We start from the raw sequence: 20,568 nt of genomic DNA, 5'->3' as shown, positions 1-20,568 counted from the left end.
TTAGATTCTTAAGTGTAAGAACAAGCTTTCAGAAACTTTATACTCCAGTATTTTCACAGAATAAAATACTAAATTGTTATAAAAAGGAAACTGCTATTAATTTCATTTCCACTGTTAGAAGAATCGCTGTCAAAAGTGTTTTTGCTTTAACAGTAGTTAAGAATGTCAAAAGAGAAAACACAGACTGAACCAATATCCTATCCCTATTAATGCTGAAATATGTGCTTTAAACACAGGCATCAATGGGAGGGGTGGGTGGAATGGGGGGATGTTGTACTTTGTTATGTCATGTTCATTATTTGATGTTTGGTTTATTGAAAATTAATAAAATGTTTCAACACTAAACACAGGCATCAAAATGAACCACACCGTCCACACTTTTGGCTTTTTGCTCCAGTGTCCAGCAAGTCTCTGCTATGTGCTAGCCACAGTTCTCAGTCTCCAGGTATTTGAGTCCACCTCCTCTGTGTATCCATCTGTTTGATCATCCACTAAATTGCCCAGAGAGCTCTGGGAGGATTGGGAAACCTTTCTGAAGTATGTGAGAGAAAGCTACAATTAAAAATACTTACAGTACTTGTGGGATTTTAAAGAGAGAAAACTGCAGTATCTGATTTTCCACTAAATGCACTGAAGTACTTTTCCTCGATGAGAGGTATCTTTCTTTTTGTACCCAAGTAAAAAGTCTCCCAGTCACTCTAGGTTGCCATTAATATGTGCCCCCACCCCACTTCCCAGAGCAGTGACAGAAGCCTGAAGTGTTCCTCCAAGACTATGTTACAGGACAGGTTCAAACAGTCTCATGCTACATTTTGGATATGGCTCAGGGCGACAGTTCACAGTATATCAAAGTAAACACTCTGCCAATCTTACGTATATATTTATAAGACCTATACATGAAAGAGGAAAATGCAGATGTGGGATGCCGCCGCTCAGAGCTGAAATGGGGTGTGTACCATACTTCCCTTGTGTGAATGAAAATGATTTTTGGGCCTGAAGCCAGAGTTACCAATTAGTACCTTCTCATCACGGAGAGGTATGGTACTTTTACCTCTAACGCACCTCTGTGTATCACAGTTCCCAATTTTCTCTTTGAGAAATAAAATAAGTACTCCCTGGGGGGTAAAAATCAAGACTGGCTCAGTCAGTTTTCTGACAACGTCAACTTTCTTTGCAACCCTAGTGGGATCCATGGTTGCAGCAATTTCATCCTTAAAGCAACTGCAGCCACTCTAAGAGTAAAAAGTAATTAATCTGGAGAACAAGACGTTCCTATACTGTGGGTTTAAAAGGGCCTTGTGGATTATGAGTATAGATATACCCAATCAAGCCACTCGAATCCCACCAGGCTAACACGAGGGGCATTCAATAATTTATCTACCTGAGTATGAACAAAAGTAGCAAACATGTTGAAACAAGTCTGTGCATGTTGTGACATGTCTCAAGGTTACTCATGCACAGTTGGGTTCAGTGTGAGTTTGACATTCCAAGAGACAGGATGTCAGGAGAGTAAGAAAATTTGGAGCACTGTTCAGAGATAAAAATTCTCACAAAAGAAGGGAAAAAGCCAAGGAGATCCATGAATGCTTGACTGCAGTTTATGGTGAATCTGCCCCGTCAACCTATAAAGTAAAATTTTGGTGCAAGCAGTTTAAGTGGGGTAGAGAGTTCATTGAAGATGACTCTCACACTGGACGGCCTGTGGAAACAACTTCCACAGAAATGTGCAAGAAAGTTGAGGATTTAATTTTGTCAGACAGACGAATTAAGGCTTTCCTGAATAGCTGAAGAAATTGGCATCTCAGTAGGTACAGTTTGGAAAATAATTCATGAAATGTTGGACATGTCCAAGGTTAGTGCAAGATGGGTTCCAAGAATGCCAACGCCATGTCAGAAGGCCACAAACTTCAGTGCTGTCAATAGAACTTGGAGATGCTCCATGAAGACCAAGTGAATTTTTCTCATTATTTGGTGACTAGAGATCAGACTTGGGTCTATCATAGAGATCCTAAGTCCAAAATGGAATCAATGCAGTAAGAAAGCCCAAGTCATCCCCTACCCCAAAAAAGTTCAAGACAGAAAAATCTGCAGGCAAAGTCATGGCAACTGTCTTCTGTGATGATGAAGGACTTTTGCTTCTGGAGTTCATGCCACACAAGACAACCATAACCAGGGAGATTTACTCCAACACAATGATCATTTTGTGGGAGTCAATCAAGGCGAAAAGACAAGGAAAACTCGCAGCAGGCGTGCCGCTTCTTCACGACAATGCGCCAGTGCACATATCACAACAATCACAGGCTGCCTTCCGAGAATGTGGGTTTCGGCAGCTGAACCATCCACCCTACAGTCCTAACCTGACTCCCTTGGATTATTTCTTGTTCTGAGTTTTGAAGAAATCTCTCCGTGGACAGTGGTTTTCAAGTGATGAAAGACATCAAGGAAGCTGTGATGTCTTCGATTGAAGGTCAGACGGAAGAATTCTTTTCAAAGGAGTTAAAGGCGCTACAAGAAAAGTAGATGAAGTGTATGGAGCTATCAGGGGACTATATTGGAAAATAAAACAAAATTTTTTTGAAACTCTTTTCAGTCCTACTGAAGTAGATAAATTATTGAACGCCCCTTGTAGAAAACACATTGCATGCCGGCCCCTCAAAACTAATTCTATCCACAGAGCTCACAAATGTATTTACGATGCAAGTTTACAGAGTTCTGAGGGAAAGAAGAAGGACCAAGGTCACAGATTATCTGCTCCTAGATGGTTAAAAGAGACCTGATGCATGCAATCACTCTTTGGGGCTAGCCAGGACAAGAGTAGAGCAAGACTTCATGCTATGACAGCTCAATAACGGGAGTTTGCTGGAAAAGGCCAAAGGCTGTGCCAGGAACACTGAAAAGTAGAAGTTAATGCAATACAAAAATATGTCCGGGCTTGGCTGCAAGTTGCTCTTTTCCACAAAGAGCAGCTTCATTCTCCCCTGTTTAATGATCACTCTGGAAGAGCTCAGTCATGCCAAGAGTCACCAGAATGAGCTGCAACTCTTAACAAGGATGGGAAAAAAACCACCTGTAGTCTGTATGCTGGTAACACTGAACTAAAACAAGGATCATTACATTCTAGAAAGGCTCTGTCCAAGGTCCCCCCACCTCACCCAGCACCTGCCATAACTGAGCAACATTTCTTAATGCATTTTATCTATCAAGAATTTATACCCCCAGAACATCTCAAGAGCTCACCAGGTGAGGTTTGTAACAAAGTCAATATTAGATCTGCATTTTGGAACAAAAAAAAACCACGTTATTATTCTAGAAAGAGCAGCTGCTGTGTGTTTTTGAAATCTCACTGGACAATTAACATAAAAATAAATTAAAAGAACCCCCCCTCCCAAGAACCAGGGTCAGGAGGATTTGGGAATAATGTGCAAAATGGCAGTAGCCATCAACGTCACACGGCAAGGACACTTCCTTCAGAAGTATGCTCACCCTGAGGTGTACAACTTTCAGCGACTAAGCAGCCATTCTCCCGGGGCTGCTCCAAACCGTTTTGTTCCTCCTCCTGCCCTCCTTGAAGGTTCGTGGGTAGCCAGGATGCACAAATCACATTATCATCTGTGCTGCCAGTCACCCTACAGCTGTCCAAGCTGGGGAATTCCAGCCCTGAAGAGTCTTTACCAGTCTCTGCGCCACTGTCCACAGCGAGGTCTTTTGGAGGATCATGAGGTACTAAGGGAGTGACTGGCACAGGGTAAGCACCTAAATCTTTTTCTTTTGGATAACTAGAGGTCATTTCCTCTTCCAGAATGGCCTGACTTTTCACACCCAAGACTGAGTTCTGGTCTATCTGGTAATAAACTACAGGAGATCTATTCAAGTAAGCTTGGTCGCCCACGGATGAGCTTGGTTGGTCGGAATTGTCCGTGAAGCACAAAACAGAGGAACCAGGGGGCAGCTCAGTCTGAATGAGGACAGGTGTGGTCAAGCCCCCACAGACTCCTTCAGGCCCCGCTAGCGGCTCCTCCAGGATGCAGACTCCCAGGCTCTCAACACTGGAGTCCAGGCTAAGGCTGGAGCCACTGGTGGAGTCACCCTCCTCCTCCTTCAATCGCTCTAGCTCCTCTGCACTCTGCAGGTGCATGACGGCTGCCTCGTTCTCCAGGTGGTAGTTCTCGGCAATGAACTGCTGGAAATCTTGCGTCTCAGAGGAGTTGCTACTACCAGAGCTGTGAGGGGGCTCATCCCCCAAAGGTGGAGGCCGGGACTGTTGTCGCTTGTTCTCTAGTTCCAACTTCATGATAGTGTGGAGGTAATGAGTCCGCACCCGGATGGGGTTGAATTCAATTCGGCCTGCCATGTTGCCACAGCCATCTCTGGAGCACCCACATGGGAATGACATCCTATCTACCTAGAACAGAAAAGGAAAACCATGTCACTCACACCTGATCTCCAGAGCCACTGGATTTTGTTTGTTTGTTTTAACTTCCTTCTCCTCTCAAAGATTTGGGGCTTCATAATCACCTCTGAAGGAAAAGGAAGACTCAAACTGTCAAAGGATTCTGGGATACAAACTCTTTTAAAAGATGAGTAACTGAAGATGTTGGAGAGGCCAAAAATAAAAAGGAACAGAAGAAAATTTCCAAAGGATTCATAGAGGTGGAATAACAGGAACTAGACCAGAAGTGTCCAACTTGCGGCCCTGTGAAGTATTTTGTGTGGCTCTGGTTGAGGGCAATGCAGTGTTTTCCTCTGCTGCCCCCGGTAGTGCTGCCCGATTCATGATTCGAATCAATCCACCGATTCACTTCAGGTGAATCGATTCCAATCGATTCAAAACAAACAAACAAACAAAAAAATCAGCCTCCCAATTCACTTACTGACCCTCCCCCCTCGCCCCCTAAAGCAGGAGCGGCAGCGCTGCCTCTTTCTGGCCGGCCGCTGCTTTAGAGGGCGAGGGGGGAAGGTTAGTCGGGAAGTGCTGGTTTCCGGCTTCTCTCCTAGCCTCCCACGCATCCAGTGCCGGATTAAAGGGTGGGCCCGATGCGCTTCTACGATGAGTGCAAGCGGCAGTGGTGTTTCTGTGTTGCTGCTTGCCTGATTGCGACCCGCCTGCCGGCTCAATTTAATTCCGCTCGTTTCTGCTGCTCCAAAAGAGCCAGGCGCGTGCAGCGATTGCACGCCGCTGGCCCATAAGCATTCTCTCCGTCAGAATTGATGTCGGGGGAAGGCTTATGGACCGGCAGGTGCAATCGTTGCATGTGCCTGGCCCTTTTGGAGTTGCGGCAGCAGCAGTGGTGTGTGTGCTAAATGGATTCAGCTAGCAGCGGCTGCGGGCAGCGGGTGAGTGGCGAGAGGTGGAATCGGTGGCAAGTCGGCTTGGGGGAAGGCAGGCAGGCTTCGGGGGGAGAAAGGAAGGCCATGACTGGACCCACAGCAGCACAGCATTTCTTCTGCTGCCATCAGACTGCTGCATGATTTAAAAAAAAAAAAAAAGAGAGAGAGATCAAGTGTAGGCAGCCTCAGAGGAGAGCTGAGGGGAAGGAGGCAAGGAGTGAAAAAGTACTGAATGAAGGATGGGAATGAGAAAGGAGACAGGGAGAGAAATATAGGGTTGGAAAGAGGATAAAGAGTATTTGGAGAGAGGGATGGAGTGAGCAGAGAAAAAGGTCGGGTGGGAGAAAAGGAAAGAAAGAGAACAGTGAAGAGGAGAGGTAGAGAAGCAAGAAGGGGAAAAGAAGTAAATAAGAAAATGGGTACATGCGAGCAGGGTATGGTGGGATAGCCTGGGCAAGGGGGGTGCAGGCCTACAAGGGGGGCAGACCTTCAGGGATGGGGGGGCAGGCAGGTCTTCAGGGGAGGCCCTGGTGTAGAATTACACGAAGGGAGGGAGGGGGGTTCAAAGAGACATGCATATGGCCAGACTTGGGGGGGAATAAATAATGGGTCTAAAAACAGGAGAGGGAGAGAGATGGTGGACAATGGGATTTAGGGAGGGAAGGAACAGAAAGGGAGAGAAGTTGGACACAAGGGATGATGTGGAGGGGGGATAGAGATACTGGATAGGAGGGTAGTTGGGAAAAGAAAGGGAGAGATAGTGGACCCTGGGGTAGTGCGGAAGGAGGGAGAGATGCTGGATGAAAGAGTAGTTGAGAAAAGGTGGATCTGTGGATGGAGACGAAAAAAAGGAAAGATGCAAGACCTCCGGGGAAGGGAAGGAAAACAGAAGGGGAGGACAGAGATAGCAGATGGATGGTTAGCATGGAGAAAGAAGAAAGAAGGAGACCCTGGCAAGCAAGTTATCAGAAGACAACCAGAGCCTGGGACCGACAAGATTTGAATAATGACCAGACAACAAAAGGTAGAAAAACTAATTTTATTTTCTGTTTTGTGATTACAATGTCATATTTGAAACGTATATCCTGCCAGAGCTGGTGATAGACCGCAAACGTGATTTAACAAAGAGAGAAAAAGTCTTTTTTGTTTGTTTATTTTGTTTACACCACAGCGCCAGTGTGGTTAGAAGGCAAAGGGGGTGAAGAGGCTATAAAATAAACCCACCAGGATGTTTGGAAAAAAACACCCAATTGGGCAGGAAAATCGAATCGTAAAATCGATTCAATGGGCTGAATCGAATCAAATCTAATTTTTTTCCCTGAATCGGGCAGCACTAGCCCCTGGGGTGTTTACCGTCTTGCTGGCTCCCTCCTCTGTCTTGTTGCAGGGTTTGTGCATTTGTGCAGCCCCAGGAATTTTTTTTTCGGCCAATGCGGCCCAGGAAAGCCAAAAGGTTGGACACCCCTAAACTAGACCATCACACGCAGTGACAGTATCTATCTGTCATTATGATAATAAAAAGCAATTTGAGAATCTGATTTCATGCAAATTTTCTCTTATAAACAAACTATGGAAAAGACCATTAGTATAATATAAAACCACCATCCAGTTAGAAAGCTTGAGACCAAAAATGAAAAGTATAGCGAGTGTAAATGGCAGAAAAGGTATTCTGGTTCAATGTCTTGCTTTTTAAAGCGACGGAGTACCTGGCACTTAATCCCAGCCTGGCTGCAAGGGCAAGCTTCGGGGTCGCAGTAGAGTCGGCAGTCGCAGCCACACTCCTCCCGTGACAGGCGGATGGCACGCAGCTCCTGCTTCTCCTCTGCATCAATGCGGTGGACACCAGAGGCCCGGAGCAAAGCTCGCCGCCGCTTGGTGGGAAGTGGCTGCAAGAAGAAATAATCGTCCACCTCCACGCTCTCCACGTCGATGTCCTCATCCGAGACATCCTCCAGAGTAAGGCCCTCGGCTTCCTCAGATTCCACAGTCCCATTCTTGGTCAGCTGTGGGGAAAAAAAATGGAAGATGATGGGAATGGAATTGTGCTGTCCAGACATGCCAGGATTACTCAGCGCAAACCAACACTCTTGTTGGCATCTCTTATATACACACATCTACATACTGTACATGTATTTATAGTCAGTTGCATCTATAATGAACACATTACATCCAGCAAGGGACAGTGTGCCCTGTCCACAGAATGCATCTCAGCATAACAAGCTTTCTGGTTCTAAGTCCCAGTAGGCAAAGCTGCACTGAAGTCCTTCTTGCACTGCTAGGCAGACAACCCCCCCCCCCCACCTTCCCCCTTCAACCATCTGTGTCCCAGGGCTTTCCATTCCCTTGCACACCAGTAAATGAGAGCCGAGATAGATGCTTTCATGAAGCTGTCTCTCTGGTACAACCTTTTCTGGAACCAGGAAGCCGTTTTGGAAGTGATATTATGTTTGGGGGCGGAGAGGCAGGGGGGGCTGGTATATTTCATCATGCAAAGCATGGTAAGCTGCAGGTAGATTTCAGGTAGGCCTCCTGGGATATACATGTAACATGATGCAATGAAAGGTGCCTTCTGTATAGCAAGGTTTAATGAACTCTCCAGAGCAAGGAGTGTCTGTAGCCTCACTTGGTAATTATACAGAATCCAAATAAGGGGAAAATAAGGTCCACTTAATTATCAATATACACCACCCAATGGATCCAAACCCAATTGTTTGACTACTTAGATTGGTAATATCAAATTAAGACAAGGAGAAAAAAAGTCCTCACTGAGTGGAATAGACTGTTGAATTGAAAAATCTTTAGGCAGTTCTGTAATTCACCAGCTCAATCCAATCATAGGTCAAAAACCTAGAAGTCAGTTGGTGAAATGGGTGCGCTCCATTGGGATTTTTTCAAAGATAAGTTTTGTTGTTTTGTTTTCATTCAATGTTGTTAACATATTTTGGAGGTTTTTAACCTATGATTAGATTGAGCTGGTGAATTGCAGAACTGCATAAAGATTTTTCAATTCAGCAGTCTGTTCCACAATGAGGTCTTTTTTTCCTCCTTGTCATAATTTGATATTACCAATTTAAGTGGTCAAACAATTGAGTTTGATTCCATTGGGTGGTGTAGCCTCACTTGGCCATTAGCTCTAAACCAGTCACTACAGGAACTGAAGTGTGGTGCATCTCCCCACTGTTATTCTCCTTGGCCTTTTTTCCAGCTTTTCTATTCTGCAGACTTCGTAAAACTGAAACTTAAGATTTTAAGTTGAAAAGGATTCTATATCTTCAAGGGACACATTTCTTAGCTAGACATGAACACCTGCTTAGGCATACAGATTTTTCCCTTATATATTTAGCATCTTAATAAAGGGGACAATTTCTAAAAAACATGCCAGTAGTGGTTCAAGGAGTTACACGTGATCAGGAGGAGAATGTTTTGATATATCTCCTCAAGGTGCAGATCCATCAGCATGTTTATATCCTTTTAAACATCTATGGGTATTACTGGTAGATTCTATAGCTGGATATGTTCACTATATAAGAAACCTCGCAGCCAGATTTTGAATAAATTGTCTAACTTTAAGATTAAACTATTCAGTTATGCACATTACATTAGTGATTTTTATTCCGCCATTACCTTGCGGTTCAAGGTGGATTACAGAAGAGGATTTCTGGACATGTCCAGAGGTGTTACAGAGTAGAGCGGGTTGCTTCAGAGGATTGAAATGTTTCATTCGGTGTTAGTTAGTCTTCATAGATTTCTTGAATAGCAAGGTTTTTTATTTCTTTTCTGAAGGTTTTGTAGTCTGGGGTCGCGATTAGTAGATTAGAGAGTTGGTGGTCTAGTTTTGCTGCTTGTGTGGCTAGAAGGCCATCATACAGTTTTTTTCTGTTTGATGTCTCTGATTGGAGGGTATGTGAATGGTGTCTGGGTTCTCCTGGGTCTGGTTGTGGTAGTTTGGATTAGGCGGTTGTTCAAGTAGGCTGGGCTGTCACCATTTATGGATTTAAATAGTAGACAGTAGAATTTAAATAATATTCTTGCTTGAATAGGTAGCCAGTGTGAGTCAAGGTATGCCTCGGTGATGTGGTCGTGTTTTCTTAGTGAATAGATTAGTCTCAGGGCTGTGTTTTGTACTGTTTGTAGTTGTTTTATCATTGTTGCGGGGCAGGGGAGATAGAGGATGTTGCAGTAGTCAAGGAGACCTAGGACTAGGGACTGGACCTTGAGCTGGAATTGTTTTCTGTCGAAGAATTTTCGAACTTGCCTTAGGTTTCTCATGACCAGGAATGATTTCTGTATTGTTTTGTTGATTTGTGGTTGCATGGTGCAGCATCTGTCTATCGTCATTCCCAGAAGTTTTAGAGTGGGTTGAATGGGGTATGTGATTGAGTTTATTACTAGGTTTGTTATGGTTGGAGTTTTATTTTTTTCAAGAAGTATGAATTGTTTGGGTTCAGTTTTAGTTTGTGGTCTTTCATCCATGTTGCCACTGTTTCTAGAGTTCTGTGTAGTGTGTCTGTCATGATGGGTGTTGGTTGATCAAAAGGAAGGAGAATGGTGATGTCGTCTGCATAGCTATTATGATTTGGTTCCTATCTTTACTTCTTTTTCCCAGATTAATCGAATGGTTTCTGACATTTTGAAGGCCATAAAATTATGGATGGCAGAATTTAATTTAAAACTCAATATGGAGAAGAATAAATTCTTCTTTGCTTCACCGAATTTGAAGGAAGATGTTACATCAATTATCTTAAATGCTAAAACCTATATTGTTCACTCTTCCATCAAGATACTTAGTGTAATTCTGGACTGGAATCTAACAATGAAAAATCAAAAAACTACTAATCACAAAAGTAGTAAATATAAACCCTCAAATCATATGTGAAGAGGGAAAGCAACACTTATCTCAAATGGTATAACCCATGAACCCAGCGCTGGTTGAGAATGTACAACGCTGATTCATAGGTTATACTATTTGAGATAAGTGTTGCTTTCCTTCTTCATATATGATTTGAGAGTTTATATTTACAACTTTTGTGATCAGTGGTTTTTTATATTTTCTCATTATTATATAATATATTTCAATGATACAGCTCATGAAGTACACACCTGCAGATTTAGTTCTGTAGTTCTTTACACAAAATAGGTGAGGCAGGTAAGATGGGACAGGCATAGGTGATTAAAATTTGGAGTCAGGATGTGGACCTGAAATAATATGGAAATTATAAGAGGTCCTATGATCTGATCACTCACGATTATGATACACCTGTCTCTTATTGCAAGTAAATCTACTGTTTAGAAAAAGATAGTAGCTTATTTTGTCCTATATGGGAACAGCTAATATTGAAGATAGACACACTCAAGTTAGCCTGTGGTAGGCCTTTTTATATATTCTTCAAGTCTTTTGGAAACATCCATATTAGACCCAATTTTCTCTATGACATATGTCATTCTGGGTAGGATGATTATACAATAAGGAAGTCCTCTTCTTCTTGGTTAACCTTCTGCACAAAAGCAGTGACTAGGAAAATGGAAGCTTTAAAAACAGCAGCTAATATATCTCTTCACTGGCAGGAACACAGCACCCAAAGCATATCAATTTAATACATTTTTTGTTTGGGAGGGGGGAAGTAGGATTGGTGATGATGCTGGTGTGTAATTCATGCACCAGAAAGGCTAAGCCAGTCCTAGCTTTAAACCCTCCCCCCCCCACCACCCAAAAAATGCATCTCTGTTCTTAAAAAGTTCCCATTTCTCTAAGGACTCTACAAATCTGCATAACTGGGATGTCACAAGGACAGGGAGCGTGTCATGTAATTGGCTAATCGATGCCCAGAAGAGGAAAGAGCGAAGCACACCGGGGACATTGACCTGAGACCGAAGCGAAAATTGAAGAAGGGAAAGTCAGCAATCCTAGTGGGAGACTCGATCCTAAGGCATGTGGACAGCCACATAGCAGGAGGGAGAGAGGATCGACTGGTGACCTGCCTCTCAGGAGCAAGAACCAAGGACATCGTGGACAAAATTGGGAAGATCCTGGAAGGAGCGGAGACGGAAGAGACCGCAGTGATGATCCACATCGGGACTAATGATGTCAGCAGGAGAGACTACAGAAGGAGCATGCTGATAGAACAGTTCAAGATCCTGGGAATGAAGCTGAAGATGAGGACCCAGAAGATAGCGTTCTCAGAGATCCTACTGGTACCGAGGGCAGATGTGAAAAGGCAGGAGGAACTACAATCAATAAATGCATGGATGAGGAAATGGTGTGAGGAAGAAGGATTCCACTTCGTGAGGAACTGGACAACGTTCTGGGGCAAGAGCAAGCTCTACAGGAGAGATGGACTGCACCTGAGCGCGGAGGGAACAAGACTTCTATCAAACAATGTCAAGAGAGGAATAGAACAGGCTTTAAACTAAGAGGAAGGGGAAAGCCGACAGTCGACCTAGCGTCGATGATTCGGAAGAAGGTATCACGTGATGATACTAAAGGAATGCAAGGCTCGGAAGAAACAACGGACAAATTACAGGAGTCGACTAACCCAGAAGAAGAGGTTAGAAGGAGTGTACCAAAAGAGACGACATTAAAGACCAAAACACAGGGAAAGGAAATGAAGACACTTAAATGCCAGGATCTAAACTGCATATATACTAATGCAAGGAGCCTAGGAAACAAAATGGGGGAATTGGAAGCTGTGGCCAATGCAAAAGACTTAGACATCATTGGAATCTCTGAAACATGGTGGAATGAGGAAAGCAAATGGGATACAACACTGCCGGGATTTAAGCTCTATCGCCAGGACAGGTCAGGACAGAAAGGAGGTGGAATAGCCCTATACATAAAAGAAACCATACAATCGACAAGAATAGACACAGCGGAGACGACCAACAAGCTGGAATCGCTATGGGTTAAAATACCAGGTAGAAAGGGACATGAAATAAAAATGGGCCTATACTATCGTCCACCCGGGCAAACCGGAGATATCGATAAAGAAATGGAAGCCGAGATGAAACAAGAATGCAAAAACGGTTGCACAGTTATTATGGGAGACTTCAACTACCCCGGGATAGACTGGAGTCTTGGAAACTCAAAATGCGCTAGGGAAACAGAATTCCTGGAGGCTACACAAGATTGCTTCATGGAGCAGCTTGTTAGAGAACCGACGAGAGGAAATGCCACTTTGGATCTAATCCTAAATGGGTTAATGGGACCTGCAAAGGAAGTGGAAGTAGTGGGACCGTTGGGAAACAGTGACCATAACATGATCAAGTTCAAGGTTGAAGCAGGAATACCAAAAGGAAAGAGAACCATGGCAACAACTTTCAACTTCAGAAAAGGAAACTATGAAGCAATGAGGAAAATGGTAAGGAAGAAACTTAGGAACACTTCCAAGAAATGGAGGATGGTAGAACATGCCTGGTCTTTTTTCAAGGACACGGTGAGCGAGGCGCAAAATCTGTACATCCCCAGATTCAGAAAGGGGAGCAAAAAGAGTCGAATAAAGGACCCGTTATGGATGACTAAAATAGTGAAGGAAGCGATAAGTAATAAGAAAAATTCATTCAGGAGATGGAAAAAGGACAAAACTGAAGGGAACTGGATAGAGCACAGGAAGTATCAAAAACAATGTCACCGTGTGGTTCGAAAAGCCAAAAGAGAGTATGAAGAGAGGTTAGCCAGGGAGGCTCGAAATTTCAAACCGTTCTTCAGATATGTTAAAGGGAAACAGCCAGCTAGGGAGGAGGTGGGACCGCTGAATGATGGAGTCAGGAAGGGAGTAGTGAAGGAGGAGAAAGAAGTCGCGGAAAGACTGAACATGTTCTTTTCGTCTGTATTTACGAACGAAGACACAACCAACATACCGGAACCTGAGCAATTCTTCATTGGAAATCAAGCAGAAAAATTAACATTCATGGAAGTGAGCCTTGAAGATGTGCGCAGGCAGATAGATAAACTAAAAATTGACAAATCTCCAGGTCCGGACGGAATCCATCCAAGGGTTCTGAAGGAACTAAAGGAGGAGATAGCAGAACTACTGCAGCAAATATGCAACCTATCCCTGGAAACAGGCGTGATCCCGGAGGATTGGAAGACGGCCAACATCACGCCCATCTTTAAAAAGGGATCAAGAGGTGACCCGGGAAACTACAGACCGGTGAGTCTGACCTCGGTTTTGGGAAAAATGGCGGAAGCACTGATAAAAGAAAACATCGATGATCACTTGGAAAGAAACAAACTTTTGATAACCAGCCAACTTGGTTTCTGCAGGGGGAGATCGTGCCTAACCAACTTACTACACTTCTTCGAAGGAATTAACAAACAGATGGACAGAGGTGACCCCATAGACATCATATACCTTGATTTCCAAAAAGCCTTTGACAAGGTGCCTCATGAACGATTACTCCGGAAACTGAAGAACCATGGGGTGGACGGAGACGTACATAGATGGATCAGAAACTGGTTGGCAGGTAGGAAAAAAGGGTAGGGTTGAAGGGCCATTACTCTGACTGGAGGAGGGTCACGAGTGGTGTTCCGCAGGGCTCGGTGCTCGGGCCGCTGTTATTTAATATATTCATAAATGATCTAGAAACAGGGACGAAGTGTGAGGTAATAAAATTTGCAGATGACACCAAACTATTTAGGGGAGTTCGGACTAAAGAGGACTGTGAGGAATTGCAAAGAGACTTGAACAAACTAGGGGAATGGGCGACAAAATGGCAAATGAAGTTCAACGTTGAGAAATGTAAAGTATTGCATGTGGGAAGCAGAAACCCGAGGTACAACTATACGATGGGAGGGATGTTATTGAATGAGAGTACCCAAGAGAGGGACTTGGGGATAATGGTGGACAGGTCAATGAAGCCGACGGCACAATGCGCAGCAGCTGCTAAGAGAGCGAATAGATTGCTAGGTATAATCAAGAAGGGTATTACAACCAGGACAAAAGAAGTTATCCTGCCGCTGTATCGGGCGATGGTGCGCCCACACCTGGAATACTGTGTCCAGTTTTGGTCGCCATACCTTAAGAAGGATATGGCGTGGGGGTCACGTGATGTCGAGCTGCTGAGCAGACGTCGGTGGGGTAAGCTCCCGATCCCGTTCCCACCATCAGCTGTTTTTCGACCCCGGAGCGCCGCGATTTCGCCCCTGCATTTCGGCGATTACATCGCTGCCGCGTTTGTGAGGTGTTTGGAGGAGTTCGGGGCTTTATGACCAGCAGGCTGCCCCGCCGGGAGAGAGACCGCGGCCGCGTGGGTGAAGCCAAGATGGCCGACCGTGAGTCTCCACCGCCGCTCCCGGCGCCGACCGCGTGGGTGTCCGAGATTGTGGCAGAGGTGAAGCTGCTGCTGGAGGGATCCCTGACCTCAAAACTACAGCCTATCGTGGATAAATTGGACTCTGTGGACACTCGGCTGGAAACGTTGCAGGGAGAGTTTTCCTCCTACCAGCAGCGTCTCACCACTCTGGAAGATCAAGTGCAGCACTGTGAAGGGGATCACCAGCAAATGCGGGCTCAGCTTGTCGCCATGGAAGCTAAACTTGAGGACCTTGAGAACCGGTCTCGCAGGGGGAACCTGAGATTGATTGGCCTGTCTGAATCTGTGAAGGATGGTGAGCTCCATTCCTTTCTGGAAACCTGGCTGCAGCGTTCTTTAGCACTATCCACAGCGCATGGTCCCCTGAGAATTGAACGCGCGCATCGCTTGGGCCCGCTGGGTGAGCCTGGCTCGAGAGCTCGCACGGTCATACTCAAGTTATTGAACTCAGCCCATAAACAAGAAATTCTGCGAGCTATTCGTACTTCGGGACCCCTGATGTATGACAACTCCAGGGTGCTGTGTTTCCAAGATTATTCTCCTGCTTTGCAAGCCAGACGGAAGGAATTCACCCCCATTTGCTCCCAGCTGTACCAGATGAAAGTTCCTTTTGCTCTGCTGTATCCTGCCCGCTTGCGGATCAGACATGCTGGTCAGACCCGCTTCTTTACTGTGGCGGCTGAAGCTCTACGATTCCTACATTCCATGCAGGCACCAGACCCGGCTCCTTGACTGCTTTGGAGTTCGTTCTTTGTTGTAGGTTGCAATAGTTTGATGCACAGAGCTCTGGGGACTGCCTCAGCTTGTTATCTCCTGGAGGCCTTCGCACCTGCTGGCCTGCTCAGGCGGGGGCCTGATCGTTGCAGTGCCTGCTTTTTGCTGGCCTGACAGCCTTGTTCTGGAGCCTGGGGCGATGGACTGTTCTGGACTTTTGTGGGACATTTCTTTTTCTTCTTTCGGGGACTGTATGGATGGTGGGGGGGGAGAGCTTGTTGGTGTTGAAGGGGATGCTAAGTTCTGTATTGGAGGGGGAGGGGTACGTCCTTCTTGCAGTTGTTGACCGGTTGGGGGAGTGGTGTGTATGAAGAGGATACGGGTGGGAAGGTTTGCATGCGGGGTGGGTGGTTTGGGTGGCACATATGGAGGCTCGCTAGGCCACTATATACTGTTTACGAGCATTCTATTGTTCTGCCCTGTAGTGGTTTATTTTGCTGCCCAACCTGTTATTGGACATCTCACGTGTTCTTGGATCGGTTTCTGTATGGGTTGGGTAGGACTCAGGGGGCTTTCATTTTGGATGTGTGGCGGTGGGATTGTTGTGAGGGGCTGGGGGGTGGTTCTTCTTGGTGTGGTTTATTGGGAGGGGGAGTTGGGAGCTGTTCCACAGGACCCTAGGACCACTAGTGGGTCACATGAGGGATGGGGAAGGGGCGGCGGGGGGAGGGGTGGGGGGGTGGATATGCTGGGGGTTTCTTCTGTTCTCTTTCTATTCTTTCCTCTTTCTCTTTCTTCTTCTTTTCTTTTTCTCCTTCCGTATTCCTGGTGCCCTGTGGCTGGCTTTTATCCTTTGGTGGATGCTCGGGTCTAGATTGAGGTTCTGGGAGCTGGTCGCGGGCTGGGACGGCCTTGCTCTCGGTTTTCTTTCTGGATTTTTGCCTGATTTTTGTCTATATCCATTTTCTTATGAAGCCTCTTAGATGTATTTCTTGGAATATAAATGGTGTCACTTCGCCTATTAAACGACATAAGATCTTGAGAGCCCTGAACCGTCAGAGAGCTGATCTGGTCTTTCTGCAGGAGACGCATCTGTCAGCAGCGGAGCATGCTAAACTACAGACCTGGTGGGTGGGTCAGCATTTGGGGGCACCTGCGAGCAATCGTAAGGCCGGGGTTTTGATTTTGATTCGGAAGGGGCTACCCTTTGTTATTCAACAGCAATGGACGGATCCTGGTGGTAGGTACATCATAGCCAAGGTACTATTTAATCATAGGCCCCTGATTCTTTGTAATGTGTATGCTCCTAACACTTATGACTCTCGATTTTTCTCCTCACTTATTCGCCTACTGGGCCAACAGTCGGATGTGCCATTGCTCGTGGGGGGAGATTTTAATTGTGTTCATGATCCCTTGCTGGATAAATCACTTCCTGCTCCCCAGGATCGGATGCAGCCTACTAAAGGTATTTCTTTACTTTGTTCCTCCTTGGACGTTATTGATGTTTGGCGGACGCTTCACCCAGGTGAGCGTGACTACACTCATTTATCTAGAGCCCATGCGTCCTTATCCCGGATTGATTACTGGCTGACCTCTAGCGCTTTGTTTTCTCAGATTGAATCGGCCTCGATTGGTTCCTTTGACGTTTCCGATCATGCCATGCTATTGTTACTCTTGCACTTGGATGTCTCCCCACCGGGTTCTTTCCGTTGGCGATTTCCGCTCCGTTTGTATCAGGACTCGAGATTTCAGGAATTCTTGCTTCAGAAATGGTCTGACTATCAACTACATAATATGGACCATCGGGCTGATTCTACGCTTTTCTGGGAGGCTGCGAAAGCGGTCCTCCGTGGTGAGATTATGGCCTATTCCAGCCATCAACGTCGTGCTCGGGATAGGGAGCTTTTGCAGTTGGAACGTAGGATTGGTAACCTCCGTCGGCTTTATAGTCTATCTCACGCTTCCTCTTTGCGTTCCCAGCTCTTAGCTTCCCAGTGTAAGCTTCAGGAATTGTTGCATGCTAGAACAGTCAAGTCACTTGCTTATTATAGATATCAATTCTTTCGCCATGGGAATCAACGAGGGGCGCTTCTGGCAAAGGTGCTCCGTCGTTCGGCGGGACGTACACATATCTTGCAACTTCGAGCGGCAGGGGGGGGTTTGGTCCGGACGGACGCCGAGATTAATGCAGTGTTTTTTGACTATTATAGGAAGCTTTATTCACAGCAATCTGATTTAATGGACGGCACGGCATATTTGGATGGCCTCTCCCTTCCATGCCTGTCTGATAGGGCGGTAGCTAAACTTAATGCCCCTGTAACGGCAGAGGAGGTGGCAGGCGTCATACAGAAGGGGTCCTTGTTAAAGGCCCCCGGACCGGATGGTTTCCGGATGGAATTTTATAAACTCTTACTTCCTACGGTGGCTCCAGTCTTAGCTGATACCTTCACAGCAGCTATTCAACGGGGTGCCCTTCCGGAGTCTCTCACTTCGGCTCAAATAGTTGTGCTATTGAAACCCCATAAGGATGCAGCCCTCTCTTCTTCTTATCGCCCCATCTCGCTGCTGAATGTGGAGGCCAAGTTGTTCGCCAAGGTTTTGGCTAATCGATTGGCTTGTGTTCTTCCTGAGTTGATCGCTTCCCCTCAGGTGGGCTTTGTGCAGGGGCGTACGAGTGTGAAAAACATTAGATCTATATTGGCGTCTTTGGAATTCGTGGAGAGAACCCAACTTTCTTCTCTATTGGTCAGCTTCGATGCTGAGAAGGCCTTCGACCGGGTCTCTTGGAATTTTTTATTCGAGGTTTTAACTCGGTATGGCATTACGGGCTTTTTCCAGGATGCGATTCGGGTGCTTTATCACTCTCCTACAGCTTTTGTGTGGGCCAATGGTCTTTGTTCTCCTTCCTTCCCCATATGTCGTGGCACGCGTCAGGGCTGTCCCCTTTCACCATTGCTTTTTGCTCTGTCGTTAGACCCTTTGATCCGTGATATTCAGCTTAATGGAGCTATTCCGGGTATTCGAATTGGTTCTTCCGAATTTAAGATCTCGGCATTTGCGGACGATCTCCTGGTCCATATCTCGGAACCCGTGGTGTCTCTGTCCAATCTGATGGCCACTTTTCAAGAATATGGAGACTATTCGGGTTTTAAGCTTAACCTTGATAAATCTCTGGCGTTGGCCACATCCTCGGTCTTGCGGGATTCTTGGCCTGGATCCTTTCCCCTTCAATGGGCTTCTTCTTCGTTTCGTTATTTAGGGATTCTGCTGACGCCTCGTACTTCCGAGTTATATCGTGTTAACATTGATTCTTTATTCAGTTCTTCGGTTGAGTGTTTTGCTCGTTGGTCTCCTCTTCCTCTGTCCTTGTCGGGTAGGATCAATTTGTTTAATATGGTTCTTTTTCCAAAATGGCTTTATACTTTGCAGTTGCTCCCTTTATGGCTCTTGAAACGGGATGTTACCAAGTTACATTCTATGCTTTCTAGATTTTGTTGGGGGGGACGGCGACCAAGGGTGGCGCTGCGTTATCTGCTCGGCGCGTGGGGAGGAGGGGGACTGGGGCTACCACATTTTCGGTTATATAATGCTGCCTGTTTGATGCGTTTTTTGGGGGAGTGGCTTTCGGATCGTCGGGATTTTACTCCAAAATGTTATGAGAAAGAATTTTTTGCACCTTGGCATATTTTGTCTTTGGTGCACGCGCCCCGTTCTGCCTTGCCGGGGGCTCTTCGGGGGAGTTTGTTGTTGCACTCGCTGCGTGTCATATGGTCTTATGTGTTGGACTCCTGGAAGGGTACTCCCTCGACTACTAGATACTTACCTATTCAGGGGAATCTGCAATTCAGCCCGGGCATGGAGACTGCTAGTTTTCGTAAATTGGCATCCCGGGACTTCACGTTACTTACCCATGTTCTTCAGGCAGATGGTTCTTTAATGTCCTGGGATGCTTTGGTCCGGTCGGGTGTTTTCTCTGTGGGAGACTTCCTTGCGTTTCGGCAACTTCAACATTATGTTCGATCCCTCCCCCGAGCCGCTTTGGTTTTTCCTATTGAGAACAAATTTGCGGCGCTGCTGGATCCCTATTTGGAGGATGGGTTTACAGTTTCGGGTCTGTATAAGGATCTCCATCGATTATTGGGTCCGGCTGATCGAGCTGTCCTACACGCCCGTTGGTGCCAGGATCTGGGGATAGCACGAGACGCTTTGGATCTCCCTTCCTTGATTGCAAGACTCCCGGGAGTTTCCGTTAATGCAGATCTACGGGAGTGTCAGTTTAGGGTTCTTCATCGGGGCTATTTTACGAAAAGTCAGTTATATTATTCGGGTTACACGGACTCTCCTTTATGCCCTAAGTGCCTCCAGCAACCCCATTCGTTTATCCATGCCTTCTGGTCTTGTGTGAAAATCAAACGTTTTTGGCGGCAGGTTGTAACATATGTGGAGAGCGTCTTTGGTACTACATTACCTTTTTCTGCCGCTGGTCTCTTGCTGGATAAGTATGAGGCCTTCCGCTTGTCTGATTCGGGTCAGCGGCAGTTTATGAGACGGGTGGGGGTCTTGGGGAAGAAAGTAATTCTATCTGTCTGGATTGGGGAACTTTCTCCATCCTTTTGGGAATGGAGGAACCGTTTGCATGCTCTGCTGCTGCTGGAGTGTAAAGATGCGTCTTATAGCTTACGACGGAGGCGACTCTTTCTTCGGATCTGGGATTCTTACCTTTTTTCACTCTCACCACGGGCTAGAAGTGACATTCTAAATTCCTTGTGACTTTTTCGGAGACCTGGGCTTGTGTTCCATCCTTGAGGGGCGCCAGGTATGCTTCTTTCTCTTTCTTTCTTCTTCTTCTTTGCTCTCTTCCTTCTTTCTTTCTGTGTTGGTGTTCCTTATTGTCTTGGGCAGTGGGCTATCTGAGTCCAAGCCTACTGCACTCACTTTTTCTCGTTTCAGACTAGGGGGTTTGGGGGGGGGGGTGGTGTGGGTGGGATTGTTGGATCTCCTATTTTGTTTCTGCTGTTTTCCATTGTTACTGTGGTTCTGACCTATTGGTCTGTTCTGTGTTATTTGATAATAATAAAAATTGATTCAACATAAGAAGGATATGGCGTTACTCGAGAGAGTTCAGAGAAGAGCGACATGTCTGATAAAAGGGATGGAAAACCTTTCATACGCTGAGAGATTGGAGAAACTGGGTCTCTTTTCCCTGGAGAAGAGGAG

General features: G+C 45.9%; 1 protein-coding gene across 8 annotated transcripts in view; it reads right to left on the bottom strand.

Moving 5' to 3' along the window:
- Window positions 1-2,354: 2,354 nt before the first annotated feature.
- The window catches only part of CSRNP2 (cysteine and serine rich nuclear protein 2), a 111,431-nt gene continuing 93,217 nt past the window's right edge, over window positions 2,355-20,568 (bottom strand). For all 8 annotated transcript variants that reach the window (XM_033938509.1, XM_033938505.1, XM_033938514.1 and 5 more), the window contains 2 exons: window positions 7,035-7,331; window positions 2,355-4,402 (listed from right to left, as the gene is read on the bottom strand). In XM_033938509.1, the coding sequence (XP_033794400.1) occupies window positions 3,446-4,402; window positions 7,035-7,331 (1,254 nt within the window). In that variant the 3' untranslated portion in view covers window positions 2,355-3,445. The remainder of the gene's footprint in view (window positions 4,403-7,034; window positions 7,332-20,568) is intronic.

Source organism: Geotrypetes seraphini, chromosome 3, assembly GCF_902459505.1.
Source record: "Geotrypetes seraphini chromosome 3, aGeoSer1.1, whole genome shotgun sequence".
In the NCBI taxonomy this organism is placed as follows: domain Eukaryota; kingdom Metazoa; phylum Chordata; class Amphibia; order Gymnophiona; family Dermophiidae; genus Geotrypetes; species Geotrypetes seraphini.
Note: the sequence above shows the minus strand (reverse complement) of the source record. Positions and strands in the feature narration are given on the sequence as shown.